At 42.6% G+C, this 25,641-nt stretch overlaps 1 protein-coding gene across 1 annotated transcript in view; it reads left to right on the plus strand.

Moving 5' to 3' along the window:
• Nucleotides 1-1,884: 1,884 nt before the first annotated feature.
• The window catches only part of LOC125455879 (BRD4-interacting chromatin-remodeling complex-associated protein-like), a 68,022-nt gene continuing 44,265 nt past the window's right edge, over nt 1,885-25,641 (plus strand). Inside the window, exons 1-4 of the mRNA XM_059649375.1 lie at nt 1,885-1,939; nt 18,974-19,173; nt 20,533-20,578; nt 22,280-22,325. Of these exons, the coding sequence (XP_059505358.1) occupies nt 20,538-20,578; nt 22,280-22,325 (87 nt within the window). The 5' untranslated portion in view covers nt 1,885-1,939; nt 18,974-19,173; nt 20,533-20,537. The remainder of the gene's footprint in view (nt 1,940-18,973; nt 19,174-20,532; nt 20,579-22,279; nt 22,326-25,641) is intronic.

Genomic DNA, 25,641 nt, shown 5'->3' on the forward strand with positions numbered 1-25,641 from the left:
AATGAGGAAAGGTTGAGGGAGCTGGGGCTTTTCTCTTTGGAGTGAAGAAGGATGAGAAATAACTTGATAGAGGTATACAAGATGATGAGAGGCATTGATAAAGTGGATAGCCAGAGACATTTCCTCAGGATGGAAATGACTATTACAAGGGGGCATAATTTTAAGGTGATTTGGGGAAGGTATAGGGGAGATGTCAGAGGTAGGTTCTTTACACAGAGAGTGATGGGCATGTTGAATGCCCTGCCAGCAGTGGTAATGAAGTCAAATACTTTAGACACTTTTAAGTGACACTTGGATAGGCAGATGGATGATGGTATAATGTGGGGTATGCAGAGTAGTTTGATCTTAGTAGGACAATAGGCACAACATGGTGGGCCAAAAGGCCCGTACTGTGCTGTTGTGTTCTATGTTCTTAGTGAGGTCAGTGAAGATTGTGGAAGCATTTAGGAAAATTATAAAGAAGAGAGTGAAATGGTCAGGTCCTCTGTTGCAGAAGAAGAAATGTGGTGAGGTAAGCGATGAGATGTGATAGCCAGGAAGGAAGAGGGCCTCAGACCAGAGAGAAGGTTGGGGTGGCAAGAGATTTCACATAGCAGAATTGGGAGTGGAATGGATTGACTGACAGGACTGGGTGGGCAAAGGTAATCTTTCAGCATTGTGGTGGCCCCAAGTAAAATTGGAGAAGCTGAAAGAAGACAAGGTTAATGAAAAGTAACATTGTGTTACCACTCAACTGCAACCTGCAGCTACAGGCTTTCTGATCATGTTCTTCCGATTCAATCTCACAGGGTCACTCAGAATATAAAGCCAATTCACTTTCCAGCCTCATGCATTGCTCCTACCACAGTGCCACACACACACACACATTTACACAGAGACACATACGTACACATGTCTGATAGCTTTCAATTCGCTGCCTCACAAGAATCTATCCACCTCTGCACTTAACAATCTGCTCCCCCACTTCCTTCCAAGGCAATGTTCTAAAGTCTCACAACCCTCTGAGAGAAAATATCTTCCTCAGCTCTGTGCCAATGGCCAAACCCTAATTTTGAAATAGTACCTCTTAGATTTAGCTTCAGTCCTCAAAAGCACACAAGGCTCTAGGCCCGAAATGTCAACTTTTGTGCTCCTAAGATGCTGCTTGGCCTGCTGTGTTCATTCAGCTCCACACTTTTTTTTATCTCTTTCCACATCTACTTTGTCCAAACCATTGCACACTTTATGAGATCACTCCCTCACTTTTCACAAGTCCAGTGGAAACAAGCCCAGATTGTCCCAGCTATCATCGTAAGACATGACCTCTCTCTGGACCCCTGTACCTCTAACTCTTGTTGACACAGTCCCTCCTGCCCTCTGCCTCTTGCAGACGCGGTCCCACTTGCCCATGTACCGCCACTTCTTTGGTTTGTCAGATTGTGTCTTCAAAGCCATGTTCAGTTAATAAACCCAAACGCCTGCCAATCAGCTTTGGCACTAGGTGGTGTAAAACTACGGTTCCCTGAGCTAACACCAACATCCCCCAACGCCTTGGCCCCTATTGATTGACGGCGGTTTCCTGACACACTCTCCTTGATGTCAAGAGACCCATTTGCCCATCTGCTGCACTGAATACCATCCCATGAGATGCAGAGTTAGAACTTCTCCGGGACTATCCCGAAGCGTCTCAGTTGAAAATACATGTCTTTGCTCCGGGCGCCCGCATTCCCTTTTGCTACAGCGAAGCATGTCACAACCGTAAGCTCAAGAGACCGTTTCCCAGAATCTTTGAAATCCTTCAGAGGATTTACACAGCTCTCCCTCCAGCGCTGTCTGTGTGGGGAGGCTGCAGTTCAGGACGCCAACCTTTCCTGGCATTTTAACTCTCCACACCACACCCCAGCCCAGCCCCTGAAGTGATGGCGTAGAAACCCCGTTGACAAGACAAACCATATTGGCGGTGAGTCGGTTTTTTTATAAAGTGCTACAATGTTTTTGTGCGCGTAACGTATCTCTCCCTCTGTTCCAGTGACGATAGTGCAACATATATTTAAAATGTTAGGACTGCCTACCCGCCCACCCCACCCCCCGCACATAAATATAAACCATCAGCTATGATATATAGCCAGCAGACTGCCCTCTTATAGAGAGCAGTTGTTGGATTGTATTTTTTCCCCTCCGCCTCGCTGACATTTGGAGTTCATTATGGGAACAGTATCAGCTCTTACAAGGTGTCAGTCAGAGCTCAGGCTGCAGACTGAGCGTAGGCAGAAATCAAACCAGAGGCTGACAACAAAAGGCCAGTGCTTGCGGCTCTGAAGCAGCTCTTTGTGCCAATCACCTCCCCTCAAGAGTCTGGAATGGGAAAGAGGGACGGCTCCTCTCCAGCCTTTAATTGGGAAGTGGTGATTTTGCTGAGATTCGCACTCTTCCTCCCCCCTCACCCCTCCCCCCCCGCAAGCTGAAGTGATGGACTTTCGAATAATGTGCGTTGGCAAAAAAAGTCTCTGCGATTCCACCTGCGAGACAACACTAGCTTCAGAAACCAGTGGCTGCAGCTTAGCGACTTGGCTGTAGCATTCACGGTATCCCCGAGCTCCCCTCACCCATCCAGCAATGCGGTAAACTTGGCTGTCAATTCCGCAGGGTTGTACAGCTCTGTCCGATTTATAAATAAAGCAAAACACTGCACCCACCCCCTCCCCTCCTTTGCAACCTTTTCATTCCGCCCGAAGGAACTGCGGGTGTCGCTGTGCAGCTACAGGAGGACTCGCCTGCAGTCCCCCAGTACTGCTCAATGCTGGCTCAGAGAGTGGCGAAAATATTGGCCCTGTCAATTTTGTCTCAATACGAGCGATCTGAAAACAGTAAAACTTTTATACTTTGCTGCAAATAAAGCGGAGCTCATGTTTGCAAACAAAATGGTGCAATGAAACACTGCCAATGTCACTATTTAATCAAATAAATAAACGAGACCACGCCCTGATCTTTTAGAACATGCACTGTTGAAACTCGGAATGGTTTTATTAATGAATGTGAATGCTACATATCTGGGAGTGGATACAATGTAATTGCCCCTTTTACAAAAGTGACATTGTCTCTCTCTGCGCTCCTCGCATGAACAAACTAACAAGATGTCTGCAGATGCGGTATGCTCTGGAGCTTCTCTTGTATGAGATCGAAACGGATTCGATAGCCCGAACTGTTTTCTTATGTTGGTTTGGGGATGCTCGCTTTTGCTTAGCACGGTACGTGCAGAGTGGTCGAGGTTTTCCTGGGTGTGTGTGTTTTTTCTCTCTGCTGGCCTCTGGATCAGGTCAGATTCTCCCAGTCTGGCCTTCCTTTGGCTGCTTCATGGATGGGGAGGAGTTGGAGATCGACGGATGGAGAATTGTCTTAAATCTTGGTTAGAAACAAAAATAAACTTGTAGATGCTGGAACCCAAGGTAGACAAACAGGAGGCTGGAAGAACATAGCAGACCAGGCAGCATCTTAAGTCCTGAAGAAGGGTAATACCCGAAAGGTTGACTGCTTCTTTCCTCCACATGCTGCTTGGCCTGCTGAGTTCTTCCAGCCTCCTGTTTGTCTACTTTGTCTCAAAATCTTCCAGCATTTCTATTTTTTACTAATTGGTTTAAAGTTCAAAGATCATAGAATCCCTACAGTGTGGAAACAGGTCCTTCAGCCGAACAAGTCCACACCAACCCTTGGATCATTGCACCCAGAGCCATCCCCCACCTAAGCTTCATATTCCTGAACACTACAGGCAATTTAGCATGGCCATTCTATCTAACCTGCAAATTTTTGAACTGTGGGAGGAAACCGGAGTACTTAGAGGATACCCACGCAGACAGGGGGAGAATGTGCAAACTCCACACAGACAGTTGCTCGAGGGTGATATTGAACCCAGATCTCTAGTGCTGTGAGGCAGCAGTACTAACCACTGAGCCACCATGCTGTCCCAGCTGCTTAGATTTACGTAGTGAAGCCCCTCTTGATTGTTCTGTGTTTTTTTTTCAAGTTAACCTTTTTATTTCCAGTCAGTCTGTTCAGAGAAGTTATTACACACCTTCGGAGCCGGTGGGCATAAACCCAGGCCACCCAGTCCAGGGACACTACCACTGTAGGTTTATTCCATGCGAAGGATCACATGCCCAGGACAAACTACATAATCTGTTAACGTAGAGCAAACAACAGTCAGATCCATATCTGCAGCCTGTCTGGTATCCATGGTGTTTGCCTGTCATTGTCATTCCATATTTTACACTCATATTTGATTCACTCTCTTTGGGAGAGTCATTCGTTATAAAACTGCATGTTTAATGATTCTGATATTTGTGAATATCAATTTATATGGATGTCTTATGGGCCGCAGTGAGAAATTCAGTCAAAGCTGACAGTATTTCCATTATGGAGGATGATGCCATCTGCAACATATAGTGGTGCCCTGACCCTCTGACTTCTCAGCCTTACTCACTCATCATTGGGCAGTGCTGGGAGCAGTGCATTCTGAACCTTTGCCCACTGTGACTCATATCGAGGTCAGAATGTGGTTGTGACCCGATAGTGAAAAGTTGGGTTTTGCAGGCTGTGACTGCAAACAAGGTTGAACTTAATCACTTTGGAGCTCCACAAGCAGCCAGTCATTCCTCAGAGCTCAGGCCTGAGCCCGACTTTGGGAAACTGCAAGTATTTGTAATTCCTTTCCCTGAATCCTTTTGTGGCTCTGCCTTCTCTCAGTCTCCTTCTGTAAAATGCTCCTAAGTCCCTTTAAGTGGTTTAAGCTGACGTCTGGTTAATTCTACTTCATTTTCTTAACTCAGTATCAGATTGTTATCAGATATGCCAGCTCTTCAGAATGCATTACCACACAAAAGGGGTCAGCTCACTGTAATGCAATAAAGTAACACAATGGATGACAACAATTTAGCAGTTCTGAATGAAATCTAAAATCTATTTTAATACTGAAATTTTATACCTCACATACTCAACCACTGGCCCTCACTGCTCCACTGAGTGCAGAGTCTGGTATCAGATAGGACATTTCGGGTTTCAGGGCCTACTCAGTGTTTTGCTCCAGCTAACCTTTTCAGTCACTGCCAGTTTAGGGAACAGACATGCTCCTGACCTCACCTGATGTGCTGACCCAGGGTGAGTCCATGGGTTTCCAGCACATGGAAAAGTATGGCTGACTGATAGCAGCCACTCTCTGAACTGAATACTCCATTTTCGAGGCTTGAGCACATGGTCAAATCTGAGATGGCAGAGGGTGGAACTGAACTGGTTGGGTTGTTCTCCCTGGTGTCCTCATGAATGTTTGTTCAAGAAACCAAGAACTCTGGATGGGGGAGAGAAAAGAGATGATCTGAATATTTAGCTCAAAATAGAAATTGCTGGAAAAAGTTTTCCCAGCAATTTCTGTTTTTGTTCTATCTGCAGCACTTGCTGTTCTTTGGGCTTTTTAAAAATATTTAGTGCAATTTTTGGGAGCTTGCTGTGCACTTGCTGGCTACCCTGTTTCTTATATCGCAACAGTTTCCTCTTAACTAACCTCAAAGCAGCTGGGACATTCCAATTTTCTGACATGCTATGTAAATGTAAGTTCTTCCTTCTCTGGAGGACTGAACTGTTTTTCATTTCCTTTTCGGCTGTCATTTTCTGAAGGCTGTGAGGAACTCCACCAAGCTCATGGCTCTGGAAACTGTCAGCTGCACTTCAGTCCTTGATGGCCACTCCTCACATACTTCAAGGCAGAGATCACTGGGCTACTGATGTGATCCGTAGCTGACTTGCTTCTCAGCCTCCATTTCTCCTCTGGGCTGTACAGTGTGAGTGTGAGTTGTGCTGCTCCATCAGAGAAAATTCAGTTCAGCTCATTGCTGCTCCTGTTGCTGTGTCTTCTCACAAACATTGTAAATATTGAACACACAGTGTTCTACTTAACTTAGTGCTAACCACACACTGTACGGAATGACAGCTCCAGAATTAAATACATTTTAAAAAATGAAATAACAAACAGTTTTCAACACTCCACCAAAACAAGGAAAAAATTTAAAAGGGATCTGAGGGGCAACTTTTCACATAGAGGGTGGTGCATATATGGAATGAGCTGTCAGTGGAAGTGATAGATGCGGATACAGTTAAAACATTTAAAAGCTATTTGGACAGGTATATGAATAGGAAAAATTTAGAGAGATATGAACCAAACAGAGGCAAATAGGACTAGTTTGCTTTGGTCGGCATGGACAAGTTGGACCCAAGAGTCTGATTCCATTCCATATGACTCTGACATTTCTGACGGGGGTGAGGTGATTGTACTTCGTAACATGACTTTTGCCTTTATTAATCTAGCAATGCAGAGCTAGGATAAACAAAACCTTTTAAATTGGAAGATGGATCAGCTAATTGATAAAAAATAGTAACTATCTAAATTTAGAAAACTGCAATTTGTAACAATTAAGGTTGCAGCCAAAATAAAATACTTTTTTGTTAACTTTCTCCTCCCTCGTGATCCACCCATGAGGCATTTGATTCTGTTGCTGATATCTGGTTTCAACGTTTGACACTGGTACAAAGACGACCACAGGAACATTTTAGAAGGATTGGAACAGGAGTAGACTTTCAAGGCTGCACTCCCATTTTAGATCATGGCTTATTGCCACTTTCCTCTGCGATCCCCATATCTCTTGATATCATTAATAATAGAAATAAAGCGATTCAGTCTGGAACCTTCTGAATGACTGAGCCTCCACTGCCCTCTGGGGGAGAGAATTCCAAAGATCCACCACCTTCTGGAGTGGAGAAATTCTTTCTCATCTAAAGCCTTATCCTAAGGCTATGTCTCCTGCCTCTAGTGAGGGGAAATATCTTTTCAGCCTCTGCCCTCTCATGTCCTTTTAGCGTGTTGGAAGTTTCAAAGACATCACTTGTTATTTTTCCAAAACTCTAGAGAATTCAGGTCCAGTTTCTCCAATGTCCCCAGTGGACAATCATAGAGTCATAGAGATCTACAGATTAAGATCAAACATGTCCACACCAGTTAAAAACAATCACTTGACTATTCTAATCTTATTTTCTAGCACTCGGCCCATAACCTTATATGACTTGGTGTTGCAAGTGCACATTTAAACACCTCGTAAATATTATGAGGGTTTCTGCCGCTGCCACATTTACAGGCAGTGAGTTCCAGATTCTCACCACCTTCTGGGTGAAAAAGGTTTTCTTCACATCCTCTCTAAACCTTCTTCCTGTTACCTTAAATCTATGTCCCTTGGTCATTGATCTCTCCATGAAAAGGAAAAGGTTCTTCCTATCAGTCCTTTCTATGTCCCACATAATTTTATACATCTCAAATCCCCCACTCAATCCCCTCTGCTCTAAGGAAACAACACTAGTATGTCTAATCTTCCTGTCATAATTGAAACTCTCCAGACTGGGCAACATTCTGGTAAATCTCCTCTGCACTCTCCCCAGAGGTATCATGTCCCTCCTATAATGTGTATTCCAGAACTGCACACAATACTCTACCTGTGGCCTAACCAACATTTTATGGAATCCCACCATCCCAGGGATCAGTCTGGCAAACCTCTGCTGCACCTCTGTATGTTGGTACTTATATTCTTTCTTAGACAAAGGCACCAGGTCTGCATTCAATACTGCAGGTACAGTTTCACTTTGTAACCAAGCCTGAGCCCATTTGGACCTGAGGTGCATAGATGCGCACTTCCACAAGGGATCCAGAGCATGAAGTCTGACCACCCTTTACAATAAATTAGGCGCGCAATCAAGGGACATCCTTGATTAATTAAATAATGAATTGCAATGGTGAGGGAAAATTGTTCATTTTTTTTGTCTGCTTCTAAACTCGTAGCTAAAGGTCAAATGAAATTGGTCTGATAGGACTTTTATTTTTTGGAGTTTGGAACAGACTCTAGATTTTTATGTGTAATCACTGATTGCCCTTTATCCTTGGTGAAAAGCTCAAAGATATATGGTTTTTATAAATACCGATGCTGTTATGTTAGAAGGTTACAATTATACACAGAATAAACGTATGATGAGGAGAGTATTATGTTATGTACCAACTGTGATATGGTCAGCCAGGTGGACCTCATAGAATATCAGTTCCCTGATTGAGCTGTTAATCTAGTCCAATCAGGGAGTCCTAGCTGACAGATATAAACAGGAGTGTCAGAGGTTCTGCTCACTTCGAGAACTAGATCTGAGGAGGCTGGACCAGTAAAGTACTGCGCATGTGTAAATAAAGGGTGACTTGGTGATAGGATACCAGCCTCTGTGGAGTTATTTCAGTGGAGATGAAAGTGAGAAAAGTAGCTTCTGAAGAAATTCACCCATGGTAGTTGTCTTTCAGTTGGAGTAAACATTTCTGGTATCATGCCATTATTTAGGAAGCTTAACTTGCTCGAGCCTACTGTTGAAGACTGGGCCCAGTGTATGGAAAGAATGTGTTATCTTTTTTGACCAAATGACATTGGGGCAGATGAAAACCAACAGGTAATCCTCCTGATAGCTTGTGGGTTCAAAGCTATTTGGGTTATTAGGAACCTAAAATTTCCTGAGATACCAGATACTAAAACCTTTCATGAGTTGATGGATTTAGCTAAGGAATGTTATCACCGGAAGTCTCCTCTAATTCTGAGACACTATTGGTTTTACTTGGCAGTCCAAGAACCAAGGGAATCTGTATCAGAATTTTTGACAAGGTTAAGACGGCTGGCAGAGTCAGGTGACTATGGTTTAACCCCTAATGAGATGCTGAGAGACTGTTTGGTATGTGGGATTAATGATTAACCATGCAAAAGCGCCTACTAGCTAAAGAACAACTGGATTTCAAACAGGCACTACAACTAGCCTTGTCATTAGAAAATGTAGCAAGTGGAGCATACGATTTACAAGGTATGCCAGTGGAAGTGGATACCCTTGCCTGGCTGACTGAGCTTAAGACACCACATGAGTGAAAGCAATTGCATAGCCTCACTCAGAACGTATCCTGAACAGAGATACTCCATGTCAACCCACAGCAAAACTCCATATCAATGCAATCTTCAACCAAATGTTAACATTTTCAAGATCTGGGCTGGCAAGCCATTGTAGATACTGCCGGTGTGCAGGCTCGAGACGGCTAAAGAGTCGCACAAGGCCTGAATTTAGTAAGAGCACTCATTGGTCGGTATCCAGGAGAGTGCACACCCTGGAAAGCCCACCTACATCAGCTTGGAACAGTTAAATTGCTTAACAACATCCGAATCAGAAAAAAATCAAAATCTATGTCTAGTTAAATGGTCACCAGGTTCTAATAAAGGTCAATACCAATGGGATTGTATTAACAATTGCAGAACCCGTCATTAACAAAATTTCCCCTGGATTCCAACCCTTAAGTTTGCCTAAAACCTCGGGTGGACTGGGAATCTTTACACATTAAGGGTGTAACTTCGGTTCTGGTGACAAATGAGAAGTAGCAGAATCAGTTGCCACTGATTGATGCAGTAAAAAGCTTGGGCCCAGCCCTGATGGGATGAAATTAGTTAAGAAGGATTCATCTTGATTGGCTCAACATTTTTGAGTTAGAAAATGGCTGCCTAAGTGAAGACCTAATTAAATACCTGGAAGTTTTACAGGAAGATCTAGGGACTATCAAAGGAGCCAAGGCCACTTTACATGCTGACCAGGCAACAGTTCCATGATTCTGCAAGGCCCCACCTGGTTCCATTTGCTTTACATGCAAAAGTTGAAGCAAAAATGAGGAGGCTGCCAAGCAAAGGAATCATCAAACCAGTACAGTTTGCAGAATAGCTAGTGCTTTCGGAACTGATTGTGAAGCCCACTTGGTTGGTTTGCTTCTGTAGGGATTTTAAACAAATGGTAAAATATTTCTTGCTGCTGGATAAAGGCCCAATCCCTCACATAAAGGACTTATAGACAAAGCTGGTTAGGGAGGGGTGCTGTCCATCTCAAAGCTGGACATATGCCACATGTTCTTGCATTTGTGGTTAGATAAGGATTACCAGACATGTGCTACAGGTAATATCCCATAGTATTTGTACCAATAAACAAGACTGCCATCTGGGGTTTCATCAGACTTGCTATTTTTAAATGGATAATGGAGAATTTTTACAAGGTCTACCCCAGGTCACTTTTTATCTGGATGATGTGCTAACAGCAGGGAAAACCAATAAAGAGCATTTAGCGACCTTGGACACAGTGCTTAAGTGTTTGTTCAATGTGTGCATGTGCCTTACAAGACAAAGAATGTGTGTTCTAGGCACACCAAGTGACCTACATGGGCTACAGAGTTGACAAGACCAGGAAATGCCCGTTGGAAGATAAAGTGAGGGTGATCAAAGATGCATCAGCTGCCATTCTGAACTGGCGCTTCGGCCTTTCCTTGGATTGGTGAATTATTATGAAAAGTTCTTACGTAACCTTGCCTCCATTCTGGCACCCTTCCATCTGTTTTTGAAAAAGCGTCAGCCTTGGAAATGTTCTCAAAGCCAAGACATAGCCTTTAGGGAAGTGAAAAAGCAGCAATCATCATCTAAGCTGTTGGCACACTATGATCTCAAGTGAGATCTGGTGCTGACATGCGATGCCTCCCCATACGGTATCAGAGCATTGTTGGCTGACAGATGGCCAATTAGAGAGGAAAGCCCAATAGCATATACTTCTTTGACATTAGCTGATGCAGAGTGCAAATGTGCCCAGATGGAGAAGGAAGTGTTGCTGGTCATCTTTGGTGTGAGAAAGTTCCACCAATACCTTTATGGACATAAGTTTGTAATAGTTACAGACCACAAACCCTTGCTAGGACTACTCAAAGAGAATAAGGACATGCCCCCCATAGCTTCTATTGGAATACTATTCAGGAGGCCAAGTAGCAAATGCCTTAAGTCACCTCCCATGGACAGATACCACTTATAGTGGCGTCACTGGAAGAGTCTGTACTGGTTTTAAATTTCTGAACATCCTTCCAGCCACTGCTCGCAATATCAGGCTGTGGAAGCAAAAAGATCTTGTCCTGGCAAAACTAAAACAGCTGGTGGTGATGGGGGAAGCAAAGGGACCGTCACAATCAGAATTGAAACCTTCTGGCATTTTGTTAAGAGGAGCAAGAGTGATTGTTCCAAGCAAAGATCTCTGGCTGACCACTAGTAGGGTCATGCAGGGATTTCCAAAATGAAGATATTGGTCAGAAGTAATGTCTTATGACCAGGATTAGATGCAGACATAGTTCCATTGGGCAGTGCCCAGAGTGTCAACAAGGATAAAAAATTACTGCCAGAAGGTTCCCCACATTTGTGGGAATGACCAGGTAAACCCTGCACTCAATTACATGTCGACTATACCAGCCCTTTCATCGGCTCAATGTTCTCAGTCATTGTAGATGCCCACTCAAAGTGGTTGGATGTGCGTAGACTTCCTTCATCAAACACTGGGAAAATGATAAAAAAAAAGCCACAAGCATCTTTTGCAATACATAGGCCCCAGGAGATGTTGGTCACAGACAGTGGGCCACAGTTTACCAGTGGAGAATTTGAGTATTTCCTAAAGTTGAATTGCATTTGGCATATAAGGACAACTCCATATTGCCAATGGTCTGGCGGAAAGAGCAGTTCTGACTTTGAAGGCAGGCTTAAAGAAACAACCTACAGCTTCATTGAGTACCAAACCGTCCCAGTTCTTGTTTAATTATCAGACCACCCCTTACGCAACTATTATAGCTTCAGCAGAGTTTCACGTGATGAGAAGACTGCACAGGTTATATCTGATCTTCTCAGACCTGAGCAGAGAGGGTGAAACAGTATCAGGAATGCCAATGTCAGACATAATACTCTTCTAAGTGAGAAAGGCACTTTAATTCAGGGGGCAAAGTTTTGTGGTGAAATCACAGAAATATCCCTGCATGGCTAAGAAGTGTGATCAACGTGAGATCAGGTCCGGTGACGTACAAAGTTTGGATAGTTGAGGCAGTCATGAACAATCATGTGGACCATGTGAAAGCTCCAAACTCAGAAATGGGAGGAGCAAAACATACACAGGCCCTCAACAGTTGGAAAGGCTGTCAGAACCATAGACTGTTTTCTTCCGTCCAGCATTGAAGAGACCTTGGAGTCAAGATGGACGTAGCAGATGTTGCAGTCTCAATGCATTTACCACCTGAAGAAGAGGATGAATTTCTTCCCCGATGCTCCAGTCTCAAGAGGCGGATGACAGTCTGGTTCATGCCACCCGCATCCAAGGCTGACTTGGGTGAGGTAGACCTTGTTCAAAAACGTCCCAGGAGAGCTACAAGACAAAGAGTAGGCCTATGTCCCCTTTCTTAGGAGGGAGAAAGATGTAGTGATTTTAACAGGATTAGCCAGGTGGACCTTATATAATATGAGTTCCCTGATTGGGCTGTTAATCTGGTCCAATCAGGAATTCCTGGCACACAAATATAAATAGGAATGTCAGAGGTTTTGCACACTCTGAGAGCTGACTCTACTGAAGCTGGACCATTGTCAAGTGCCAGTGTAATAAAGGGTGACTGGGTGACTGGGTGACTGGGTGACTGGGTGACTGGGTGACTGGGTGACTGGATTCTGGCCTCAGTGGCGTTATTTCACTGACAAATCAATCATAATGCAATGCAAAATATATTATTCTGCTACTAATTGTGAAGTAAGCAGCAAGCAGGTCATTTTGAGTTTAATTACTGTTTGTTCAGTGAAACTTCACAGTTTGGAATTTCCTTGTCAGATTCAGCGTGAATTATTTTAGGATTTGTAACAAAGTGATAGATTTACATTTTTAATAAATGATTGGTTGATTCCTGTAGTATTAAGTTAGATAATTCATTTTTGGATATTTCATGGATATTTCAATCAACCTGTTTAGGTCTTTGAGTCCAGGCATAGGATCACTGGCTGCTGGAGCTTGTCATGAGTGTTATATGCTGCACTTGTTGTTATTCTGTGAAGATCATAATGTTTCTTTGAAACAGACATTGTTAAGTAAGTATCGGTTGATGTCAATTTAAGTTTAAGTGCGACTTATCAGGGGATGTTTGCAGATCTATCTGTGCAGGTCATATAGAATCACAGAACCCCTACAGTGGAAATAGAGGTCATTCAACACATCGTGTCTGCATCAACCCTCCGAAGAGCATCCCATCCAGACCCAGAGCCCCACTTTATCTCTGTAACTCCATATTTACCATTGCTAACCCACCTAGCATGCACATCTCCGACACTAGTGGACAATTCAATGTGGCCAGTCCTCCTAACGTGCACATCTTGGGACAGTGGAAGGAAACTGGTGCACCCGAATTAAAAACCCGCACAAACACGGAAAATGTTCTTTTGCACATATCTATAAGTATCTATAACAAGAGTATGATCAGCAGAGTGTGTATGTTACATACTAACACAGTGTCACAGTGAAAATGAGTACATCCTTTTTTAGAATGACAGAGGTTTTATAAACCAAGTATAATAGAAAAGAGTGACACTTTCCGTAAGTGCTTGTGTAAATTAAACCTATAATATTTTAGACCGAGGACTCCCAAAGTGGGAGTCAGGTCATCAAATAGGGCGGCAAGCTCAGAGCAGCAATGTCCCAAAGCACAGTGGAGACAATGAAGTACATTTAAGTTGCTTCATTGCTGTATTGTATTGTAAGAAACACAGCAGCCAATTTACACCCAGCAAGCTCCCACTATGAGGGACAAGGGACGTTGTTCCAATGAGATAAAAATGAGTTTATTATAGAATAAATATTGGCCTGTATTACTATTTTGTACTTTGTTGTTATGTAGAGATGACATAGCTTGTGTACGTAGTCCCAAGATCTATGAAAATGCTTTTAAAATGTTGTGGTCTCATGGTCATAGGTTGGTTTCAGTTTCTTTCTGACCACATGACCAGGCCTGACTGACAGCACACAGCACAGTGAGCATCAGTCAACAACCAGGAATGCTATAGAGAATCCTGGGCTCCTTTTACAAATGTCAGGGATTTGCTTAAAATCCTGAAAATGCAGAAAGGACCTGGCACCTTTGAAAGAATAGTTCTCCTTCTGCAGTGCCCTTAACATGAGTGTCAGAAAGATTTTACAGCTCAAACATGTTGAACTGAATATAGACACACTGAACCTCCTAAATGATATGATTGAGGTACTGGGAGGTAACAAGATTGATTTTTCTTCTGAAGTAAAGTGGTAGATCCGGGTACAGTTACAACATTTTTGTTTGGATAAGTACGTGAATAGGAAGGGTTTAGAGGGATAAAGACTAGACACAGGCAAATGGGACTCGTTTAGTTTGGAAAACTTAGTCGGCATAGATCAGCTAGACTGAAGGGTCTGTTCCAATGCAGTGTGACTCGTTGACTCAAATCCTACTTGGAGTTGTTTGTTAACTTTATTCCATGAAATGTTTGTTAACTTTGTTCCATTCCTTAATCTATCAAACATTTGTGTTATTGATAGCACGTTACCGGCATGTCCTGCAGTGGTTGTATCCAGCACCTACCACAATGATTGTAAATGTGAACCCTTTGACTGAATAGCTTGTACAGTAAATGGTATACAAAGTCAGAAGTCACTCGACACCAGGTTATAGTACAACAAGTTTATTTAAAGGTCGAATTTGAAAGCTGAGTACAGGATTAAGGATAGGATTCTTGGCAGCGTGGAGGAACAGAGGGATCTTGGTGTGCAGATACATAGATCCCTTAAAATGGCCACCCAAGTGGACAGGGTTGTTAAGAAAGCATATGGTGTTTTGGCTTTCATTAACATGGGGATTGAGTTTAAGAGTCGTGAGATCTTGTTGCAGCTCTATAAAACTTTGGTTAGACTGCACTTGGAATACTGTGTCCAGTTCTGGGCGCCCTATTATAGGAAAGATGTGGATGCTTTGGAGAGGGTTCAGAGGAGGTTTACCAGGATGCTGCCTGGACTGGAGGGCTTATCTTATGAAGAGAGGTTGACTGAGCTCGGTCTGTTTTCATTGGATAAAAGGAGGAGGAGAGGGGACCTAATTGAGGTATACAAGATAATGAGAGGCATAGATAGAGTTGATAGCCAGAGACTATTTCCCAGGGCAGAAATGGCTAGCACGAGGGGTCATAGTTTTAAGCTGGTTGGTGGAAAGTACAGAGGGGATGTCAGAGGCAGGTGCTTTACGCAGAGAGTTGTGAGAGCATGGAATGCGTTGCCAGCAGCAGTTGTGGAAGCAAGGTCATTGGGGTCATTTAAGAGACTGCTGGTCATGTATATGGTCACAGAAATTTGAGGGTGCATACATGAGGATCAATGGTCGGCACAACATTGTGGGCTGAAGGGCCTGTTCTGTGCTGTACTGTTCTATGTTCTATGTTCTTAAAATCTAAGCTTTCAGAGGGTAGCTCCTTTATCAGGCAACTTCACATAATGAAGGGGCTATGCTCCAAAAGCTTGTGATTTCAGATACATCTGTTGGACTATAACTTGGTGTTGTGTGACTTCTGACTTTGCCCACCCCAGTCCAATACTGTCACCTCCATAGTTTATGATGTGACAGAGACTTGGAAGCGTTTTAGAGACTATATGAAGAGTGTCTCTGAAAAGTGACAGTAATTATAGAACTGCCCAATCAAGGGGAACATTTATAATGCTCGCATAACTTGAATATGGTTATTTTAATTCACTCCACTTAAGGAGTGTATTGCCTTGAGGCTACTTTCCAATTGGAGAATGATGGGCTGTCTGCTAAGAGCAGTGGAAATTGCTTCCTATTTATATTACGTAGTTTTCTGCAATCATTAACACATTACATCTTGCTTTTTCATCCCTCTCTGCATTAAATGGGCTGGATCAGGTGTACAGTTGCCTACAACTTCTCTTGCCCCCTTTTTTTCAATGAATGGCTTCGTACAGCAGGCGTACACAGATTTAAAATGTGTGGGCATTTGAGACCTTACGTTTAACCTGTTTACTGCTCACAAAGAACCCAGTCTGTCTTTCATAGATGTGACATAAATGAATTTGCTTATTTTAAAATATGTAATTACAAATGTCAGTCACAAACAGCTCAGAATGAGTTGCGCTAACCACCCTTCTCCACTGTGAGATGAATAACCCGAGATACTGCAGTCTGTCCACGTATCTGAGGTCCCTGAACCCTGGTCAGTGTCCTCTACACACTCTCTATAATTATCTTCACATCCACCCTGAAATGCAGTTCACAGAACTGGGTGCAGCACTCCAGATGAAAGTGATTGTTGCTGCGGTAGGTTCATTGCTGCAGTGATTATGTTACTGCAATCATTCTGATGCTACAGTGGTCGAGTTGCTGTAGTTGCTACGATGCTATAGTGGTTACTTTGCTGCAGTTGTTATGACGCTGCAAAGATTTTATTGCTCCAATTGCTACAATGTTGTACTTGCTACGTTGTTGCCTTAACTTTCTTGCTTTTGGACTACGTGCTCCTCTACAAAGTCAGAGAACCTGCATATTTTTTCACGGCCTGTCCTGTCACCTTCAAATATATGGTCTCTTTGGATTGTGTGTTTATCCTTACCCAGAGAGTGGCTATAAGCTTACTTGAGAGCTTACAACATCATGGGTGCCCTGTTCATAGGTAATAGCTGTGTAGTTATGGTTTATTATAGCTTTTGTACAACCATCACTGACTTGGTTCCAACCCCTCCGCAGTGGATTGGCTGGTAGGAGACTCACCATCCCAGGATTCCTCATAAACTCATTCCAAACAGAGACCATTCAGCCTGTGCCAGCGCCTTTGAAAAAGCAATGTAATTAATCCCACTCTATGCTTTTGCTCCAGTACCCTGCAGTTACTTGTTTTTAAATATTTATCCAATTTCCACTTGGAAGTTACTACTGAATCTTCTTCTGGTAAAACCTCAGACAGTATATCACAGATCATCGAAAGTACTAGTCCAGAACCTCTGATCAGAATCAAAAAAACCAATATCCAATCGCAAATGGACAATAAAATACACACTTATTCTTGGAGGAGTTCTCCATGGGAGCAACCAACCCAGGAACTATCCTGAAACTTCTTGGTTCCCATCAGGAAGCCCAACAGCCCACCAGTCAGGTGATCAGTTTTGAAGCTACACCCTGTTACTCAATGCAACTCCTGGTCTGATCCAAGATTGAAGGTCCCGAACCTCATTCTCAACCATTGAGAGAAGATAAATATGTAAGGTCAGTGAGGGGGTAGGGATGCAGGTGGGTGAGAAGAAGTGGAGGCAAGTGAGTGAGGAGCAGGGAAGGATAAGGAGGAAGATTGATGAGCGGGTCAGGAAGCATGTCGGTAAGGATGCAGGGAAGAGTAAGGAGGCAGATTAGTGAGGGGTTAGGAAGGCGGGGGTGAAGGGTAAGGGAGGCAGGTGGGTGAGGGCCTAGAGAAGCAGATTGGTGAGAGGGTAGGGAAGCAGGTGGGTCAGGGGATAAGTCGGCAAGTGGATGAGTGGGTAGATTGCTGACACTTGCCACACGACTCCATGGGGAAAACTGTTGATTCATTCTTCATTCATTTTCTCATGAAATCCAAACTGAGAGTAAGCCTTGCCTGTGATCCACATAGAAAATGGTGAAGATGGACTTTTATCTGTTTATAGTGCAGGCTGCAGGCCTCTGACTATCTTCTGTCGGTGAGCCACGAATAGTACCCACCAGGTGTAAGCTGCAATGAACTCTGAGAAAATATTAAGTTAATGAAACAGCAGAACCTCTTTCCAGCCATCTCCATGACAATGTAACCTGCTCTTGAATAGACCTTCAGATTAATTATCTCTATTTATATATCTTCAATTTGAAGAAATAAATAATTTGACGATCTTTCAGAAATTACCAAAAGCTTTCAAACTAACTTATTCATTACTGGGATGAGGGCATCATTAAATAGGTAGCACTTATTGCCCGTCCCTAATTGTCCAGAGTCAGTAACATTGTTGTGGGCCTGCCAGATCAGGTAAGGATGGCAGTTTGCCTCCTTAAAGGACATTAGTGAACCAGATGGGATTTTCCCGACAATCATCAATGGATTCGTGGTCACCATTAGATTCTTAATTCCAGATTTTTGTTGATATCAAATTCCACCATCTGTCATGGTGGGATTTGAACCTGGGTCCCCAGAACATTATCTAGGTCTCTGGATTAATAGTCCAGTGATAATACCACTAGGCCATCGCCTACCTCCTCACCAAACAGAAATATTTCCAAATCTCTTAATTGCCACAGCCATTTTATCTTTTGTAGCTTTCCCCAGCTCAACAATTACCTGAGAGCTTTGCATTCCTCCAGCCTTAACCTCTATTACACTTCCCATTCTCTTGGTCTCACTATTTAATGACCTTCAGTAGCCAAGGCTACGTGATCTGACATTTTGTTCCTAACTCATCCACATCTACCTCCGTCTCCTTTTTTAAGAAGCTCTTTAAAAACTTATGCCCTTGGTTTTCTAACCTGCTATCTTTTCCTTTGGCTCAACGTTACATTTTGTTGGATAACATTCTCATGAAGCTGAAGTTAACGATGGCTCTTATTGAAACTTTTCATCTTACAAAACTAAAGGTGCTATATAAATGCAATTTATTAAAGTGACCTAACTTAAATCTGGCAAATGTCAACCTTAAACTTTAATCCTTTTGTTTAATTTTTGTCTGAATAGAGAAGGGGCTAATCCAAAAACTGACAGATGTTGCAGCAATGAATGTTAACAGTTTGTATATTGTAAAAGTGAAGATCCTAAGAGATAAATTTTAACAAGGTAATGGGATAAAGAGAGTTAGAGGAAAGGAGGTAATATCTCAGTGTGATAAGAATCCTAGACAGGCAGGGGGTGCAGTATTTGACCCTGTAAAAAGAACAGACATGTTCCGATCATTGTATTTGTCATTTCAATGTCACGTTTTAGAAGAAGACTTCTTACAATCTGTGATAGAATCTATATAAGAAGGACAGAAATTGTTTTGCTATTATTTGTAGTTGTTTACATAGAAGCAGAGAACAAAACGTCTTGAGCCCCGACTTGAAGATGCTTTATGGTCATTCAGTGAACTTTATGAGCAGGGTGCGGATAGAGCCCAGACAAAGGATGTCTTGTTGAAGACCGTGCTGGCAGGACCGTGCGGTGGGGAAGCTTTCCCAGGGCTGCTGTACATCGGATGGGGCAGCAACTGAATGATGTGAGTACTTTTTATCTCATTGTTCAGATGGTACAGGGTGTTCAGTGAAGATTGTTAGGTATTGATAGATGGAGGACTGTCTTGAAATGGTCTTAGCAGTGTATTTTGTACGTGAGTCAGAACGGGACCACATTGGACAGGAATCCAGCTATTTGGTTCTTTTGTTCTTTCCCACTTTCCCTTATTCAAGTAATTGTGAATGAATTAAGGACTGATACGGCACAGAAGGAGGCCATTCAGCATGGCGACCATGCTGAAATTATCCACAGGATAATATTCCTTTTGACCTTTTCCTAGAGCCCTGCAGGTTTCATTTTTGATTGCCTTTCCTAAGTTGTGATGGAATAAAACCCTGACCCTTCTCAGAGATTGCATTCCAGATAGGATCTCATATCCCCATTACGTTAAAAAATTCAAACTAAAACAAAGAACTACAAATACTGGAAATCGGAAACAAAAACAGAAAGTGATGGGGAAATTAAGCAGGTCTGGCAGCATTTGTGAAGAGAGAAAGCTGTTAATGTTTCGAGTCCGGTGACTGTTCATCATGGACAAATGACCTTATTGGATCAAAGAACACAGAAATGGCTATTTCAGCCCATTATTCCTGAGGTTGAATCTTTGAAACTGATGACCATTGACTCTCGCGTCCGTGCTCTTTCCCTGTAACCCTACAAATTGTTTTCCCTTCAACCTACTTTATGATTTTGTTTTGAAAGTTTTATTATGCAACCATAACAAGCCATTGCAATTTTGTGTAGGTTCGTGCTTTACATCAGGCTTACAGGAACAAGGGGAATGGCTGAAATTGTATTCTTCCTTCTCCATGCAGGAAGACTATTGAATCCCTAACCATGAGTAACATACCTGGGAGTAGCTAAACCAGCGCAGGTTTGTGTCCATCTTGGAATGTGTGGAACAGTGTATAGTGCACTGGACTGATTTCAGTCAGCCGAGAGATTGGAAAGAATTTTCCTGGAGTAGTTATTCACCTGAGCTTTGCTTTCTGTTTTATTCATTGCTCCAGGGATAACATGCTTGTGAAGAACGGGGATGAGGAAGTACTTGTTACATTGCTTTGGTTATCAGAAGTAAGGGGCAGGCTTGGTGGAAGAGCCTTTGTCTGGTGTGTTAAATCTGCCTCCTCCACTGTACAGGCCCAACTTTGCAACACATTCCATTTTGTGCGATCCCTGAGCCTGATGTTGACATTTTTTTAAAAAAAGGATGTATGTCTATTTACAATATATGGCTATAAACGTCTATTTGAATAACTTCGCAAAGTACATAAAATCAATATGTTGGAGGATATAAAAAGTTGTTCTTTCCATGAATTAAATATTGTACCTTTCTCTGCAGCTGTCATGGATGATGAAGAAGGAACGTGTCTGCTGGATGTTATTTGGTGAGTTTGCTTAAATGTTAAACAGGTTTTATCAAAAAGGGATCTTAAGAATCTGTTACATTCAATGTGTGTTGAAGTGATATACTTAAGAAGAAGTACATTTTAAGACGCTAGAATCCTGTTTTCAATCCCTGCTGTTTGTAAATGATTCAGAAACACACAGTTTCCAACACTTCAAATCCATTGGGTTAATTAAATCAGCAGTTGGGACAGAGGAAAGAAACTGTATCTATACTCAGAGCAAATGAATGAATGCTGTTACAGGGCATTATAAAATAGAAACAAAGGACATTGGAACAGATGGAGGCCGTTCAGCCCCTTTGAGCTGTTCATCTGTTCAATCCCTCAAGGCTGTTCACCATTCATTTTAGATCATAGTGTTGTGTAGATTAATCCCTTCTGCTAATCCCAGAGCTGTCCACATTGACCAGGGCTTTGTGTAGTTTGAATGTGACCACTGCTCCCTTATATTCTAGTCCTCTAAATCTAAAATGGATATGTCGCAGTTGCCTGAGTTGCAATCTCAGTAGTTTTCCCCATTCACCTTTCCGAGCAATCTGTCTGATAAATTTACACCTCTGTTGACATGGATTACAATGCTTCCTCTTTCTGACTCTTTGCCAAATTTGGATATGGTGGCTTTTGAACATAGAACATAGAACAGTACGTCTTCTAAATCACATATAAATACGTTAAATAGAAGAGGCTCCTGCACACATCACTGTGGGACACCCTGAACTTCCCAATTAAGAGACATGCTTTCTAACCTGTTCAATAATTTGCCTTTAGGCTTTCTAAAGGTAAGACTTTTTTGAGGGACTTTATCAAATGCCAGTTTCAATGACCCCTTTACAATATTCGGAAATTTATCTGGGGAAGGCAATGGCTGAGTGGTACTATTGCTGCACTGTTAATCCAGGGTCCCAGGTAATGTTCTAGGGACCCAGGTTTGGATTCTGCCACGGCAGATGGTAGAATTTGAATTCAATAAAAATCTGGAATTAAGAGTGTAAAAATGACACAACCCATTACTGATTGTTGGAAAAACTCATCTAGCTCCTTAATGTTCCCTTTAGGGGGGATAATCCACTGTCCTTACCTGGACTGGCCCACATGTGACTCCGGACCCACAGCAATGTTGTTGTCTCTCAACTTCCTGTAGGAAATTAGGGATGGACAATAAATGCTGGCCTAGCCAGCAACACCCTAATCCTGTGAATGAATGTTAAAAAAATGTGATTCAGATACTGCCTTCCCTTTACAGAATCATAGCCCAACTCAAATTTCTGAGAACATGCTCCTCACTCTGCACTCTCCAGCAGGGAGAATAAATTATTTATATCTACCCAACCAGATTGTTTTTATCATTTTAAATACAGCAATCAGGTCACTCCTTAGTCTTCTAAACAAGTCAAAGTCTGTAAATAGCGTAACCTTATGGACATCTGTATCATTCTGGATTGATAGTGATGCACCGTGACAGGTTGATGACCAGGATATCACTCCCAAGCTGTGGAGCTGGAAACTGATTGCATGTCCTCCACATTGTGCACATTAGTACTATGAACAACCAATCCATCAGCGAACCTCACATCATTGATCACAATTTTTCTGTCATGTTTTCCTCCTTGCCTACATATTTCATGATAGGCTTCCTCCAATGACACCACAATATTTAAAATTATCTTCTGTTCTGTGCAGCAGTGACCCTCAAGCTCTGAATGACTTTCTCCATGGAAGTAACCAGGTTAGTAGACACCCATGTTACTACTTCTTTCAAGGTGTTCCCCATTAATAACAGACATGCGATGACTAGCGTAGTACTGTACTTGGTTGAGGGACTTCAGTCAAGCAGGGAAACTGCAGAAACCTTTTCGTTCATGAGACTTGGACATTGTTGGCTAACTGGTATTTATTATCCATTCCTAGTTGCCCTTGAGAAGGTGATGGTGAGCTGCATTCTTGAACCTCTGCAGTCCATGTGCTATAGACCCACAATGCCATTAAGGAGGAAATTCCAGGGTTTTGACCCTGTAACTTGAGAGGAACAGTGATATATTTCCAAGTCAGGATGGTGAGTGGCTTGCAGGGGAGATGGCAGATGGTGATGCACTCATGTATCTGCTGCCCTTGCCCTTCTAGTTGGAGGTGGTTGTGGGTTTGGAAGTGCTGTCTAAAGAGTGTTATTGAATCTCTGCATTTAGTACACACTACTCCTGCTGAGTTTGGTGGTGGAGGGAGAGGATGTTTGTGGATGTGGTGCCAATTAAACGGGCTGCTTTGTCTTGGCTAGTGTCAAGCTCCTTGAGTGTTTTTGGAGCTGCGCCCATCCAGACAAGTGAGGAATATTCTATCATCATGTCACTCATGACTTGTACATTATAGATAGTGGATAGGCTCTGGGGAGTCAGGAAGTGAGTTATTTACTGCAGAATTCCTACCCTTTGACTCGCTCTTGTCGTTACATATATGTGGTGAATCCAGTTCACTTTCTGATCAATGGTAACTCCCCAGAATGTTGGTAATGCGGGATTCAGTGATTATAATACTATTGAATGTTATTGGAGTAGTGGTTAGGTAGCCTCTTATAGAAGATGATTATTTTCTGGCATTTGTGTGGCATGAGTATTGCTTGTCATTCGTCAGCCAAAGTCTGGATATTGTCCATATCCTGTTGCATTTGAACATGACCTGCTTACAGGATCTGAGAAGTCAGGAATGGTGGTGAACATTATGCAATCATCAGTGAATATTCCCACTTCTGACCTGATGGACTGATGACTTCTGATGGAGGGAAAGTCATTGATGAAGCAGCTGAAGATGGTTGGACCTAGGACACTCCCCTGAGGAACTCCTGCAGAGAAGTGCTGGAGCTGAGATGACTGACTTTCAACAACAATGACCATTTTCCTGTGTGCCAAGTATGACTCCCACCAGTGGAGAGTTTTACCCCAATCCCATTGGCTCTAATTTTATTTGAGCTCCTTGATACAACATTTGGTGAAATGTTACCCATTTCTAATTCAAGTCTGCAATGAGGACAGGAGCTGAGGGGTCTGGCAGAATGCAAACTGAGTTACTCTGAGCAGATATTCAAAGATCTACAGTAATGCCATGTCCCGTCATGAATAGTAATGGACAACTAAATGTTTAACTGGAAGAACAGGTTCACCTCTGTAAAAGATAATGCTGAGGAATTTACAACATTCTTCAGTGGCCGGGAAGGTCATTATATATTTTTAATACAGTGGTGAACAGATTCTTGTTAGGCGGGGGAAGGTAACCTTATTAGGATAGATAGGAATTTGGAATTAAAAACACAAACGGATCAGACCAAATTTTACAGATCTTGTGGTGGAGTGGACTGGAGGGGCTGAATGATCTACTGCTCCTCTTTCGTATGTTATTGCTTGGTAGCACTTTCACTTACATCTTCCATTTCTTTGTGGATGATCGGATGAACTAATGAGGTAGTAATTGGCTGGATTTAACTTTCTTTTTCGGTACAGTACAAGTACCTGGGCAATTGTCCACATTGCCAGGTAGATAACAGTGTTGTAACCTTACGAGAACAGCAGCAAGTTCGAGCACAAGTCTACAGTACTATTGCTAGAATGTTGTCAGGGTCCATAGCATTTGCAGTATTCAGTACCTCAAACCATTTACTGATATCACATGGAGTGAATTGAATTGGCAAAGCTTCAGAGCTTAGGTCTGATACATTGGTTGTGGGGTCCCATAGCTTTATTTATAATACATTTCCTCCAATATTTAACACACATGTTGTCTTTCTTTCTAACATCACCAGGTTGGTTCCTCATTTTTAGATGTGCCTGGTATTGTTCCTGATGTGTCCTCCATGATCTCCCAGCTTAATGGTAATAGTTGAGTGGGGTTATGCTGGGTCATAAAGTTGCAGATTGTTTTGGAATATGATTCTGCTGCTGTTGATGGCCCACAGTGTCTCATGGATGCCCAAACTTCTGTTGCTTAATGACTTGTTATGCATGCAGCTGAGTAAGATGGTTCTGCCAGACGACTCAGTGGAGGGTATCTGGGTGTGATGAAGGAACCCAGACTCCACAAGGAGTGTGCGATGGGCACTGTTATCGATACTGTGACCAACAGATGTGCCTGCAACTGATCGATTGATGAGGATGAGGTTCAGTCGGTTTTGGCTTCTTTTTGGATCCCTACCACCCAGCCAGACAGATAAATTCTTTAGGAATGGGCCAAATCTGACAATAGTGATTCCAACGGCTGTTTCTGGTTATGGAGGGTGAAATCCTGGACCCAGAGAACATTTTGCCCCTTGTTACCCTCAGTGGTATACAGCATTGAGGAACAGCTATAGGAGGGCTGTAGGGAGTAATCAGCAGGAGGTCTCCTTGTCTGTGTTTGTTTTCAGACTCAAGGCTTTGTAGAATCCTGACTCAGTGTGAAGGTCTCCTTTTGGTGTTTCTCTCTGGACTGTATGCCACTGTCCTGCTGTCTTTGCTGGGTTAATCCCATTTACAGGACAAGCCCAGGAGTATAGAGAGGAGGCACGTGCAGTGTGGATCTTGCAGCTGCTCCTGGGATTGCAGGCTTAGTTAAAGATATTTTTTATAGTTATTACAGTCGTTATATTTTACTAATATAAGATTTTTATTTACTTTGTTTCATTAACATTCATAAAACAGAAAAACAAACAAAAAATCGGAATTTTATTCAAATGGACTTTTTTTGAAGGAGCTTTTAAAGGTCTACAATGAACTGAGTTTGTATTATCAGAGATAATAGGAACTGCAGATGCTGGAGAATCCAAGATAACAAGGTGTGGAGCTGGATGAACACAGCGGGCCAAGCAGCATCTTAGGAGCAGGAAAGCTGACATTTCAGGCCTAGACCCTTCTCTAGGCCTGAAAAGTCAGTTTTCCTGCTCCTAAGATGCTGCATGGCCTGCTGTGTTCATCTGACTCCACACCTTGAAATCTCTAAGTTTCTTTTATTCTATATTCAATAGTTGAAAAAGTCAATATAGGTTTTGGAGGGTTTTTTTCTCATTGCAAAGGTCTTTAGAG

This window comes from Stegostoma tigrinum, chromosome 10 (genome assembly GCF_030684315.1).
Source record: "Stegostoma tigrinum isolate sSteTig4 chromosome 10, sSteTig4.hap1, whole genome shotgun sequence".
Classification (NCBI taxonomy): domain Eukaryota; kingdom Metazoa; phylum Chordata; class Chondrichthyes; order Orectolobiformes; family Stegostomatidae; genus Stegostoma; species Stegostoma tigrinum.